This window comes from Eimeria tenella, genomic scaffold (assembly GCF_000499545.2).
Source record: "Eimeria tenella Houghton genomic scaffold, Eth_scaff2581, whole genome shotgun sequence".
Lineage (NCBI taxonomy): Eukaryota > Apicomplexa > Conoidasida > Eucoccidiorida > Eimeriidae > Eimeria > Eimeria tenella.
Genome location: NW_013542451.1, coordinates 1 through 292, shown reverse-complemented (window position 1 = coordinate 292; position 292 = coordinate 1). Strand labels below are relative to the sequence as shown.

At 61.6% G+C, this 292-nt stretch overlaps 1 protein-coding gene across 1 annotated transcript in view; it reads right to left on the bottom strand.

Moving 5' to 3' along the window:
- The window catches only part of ETH_00038015 (uncharacterized protein), a gene marked incomplete at both ends in the record, with an annotated part of 1041 nt that extends 893 nt beyond the window's left edge, over positions 1-148 (bottom strand). The window contains one exon of the mRNA XM_013375168.1: positions 118-148. Coding sequence (XP_013230622.1) covers positions 118-148 — 31 coding nt within the window. The remainder of the gene's footprint in view (positions 1-117) is intronic.
- Between the last annotated feature and the right edge of the window lie 144 nt (positions 149-292).

Genomic DNA, 292 nt, shown 5'->3' with positions numbered 1-292 from the left:
GCTGCAGCAGCAGCAGCTGCTGCTCGAGCGCGGTGTCCCCGTGTGCGAGCGCAGGGCAGTGCGCAACTGTGGCCAGCGCTAGGGTTTAGGGTTTAGGGTTTAGGGTTTAGGGTTTACCTGCAAAGCTGCCGTCGTCAGCCAAACCCATTTCTGCTGCTATCCAATTTGTGCTGCTGCGCTTTCGCTCCTCTCTTGCTGCAGGTCGGTCGGGGGACACTTGCCGCCGGTCCTTCTCCCTAAGCAGCAGCAGCAGCAGCAGCAGCAGCAGCAGGGATGGCAGCAGCAGCAGCAG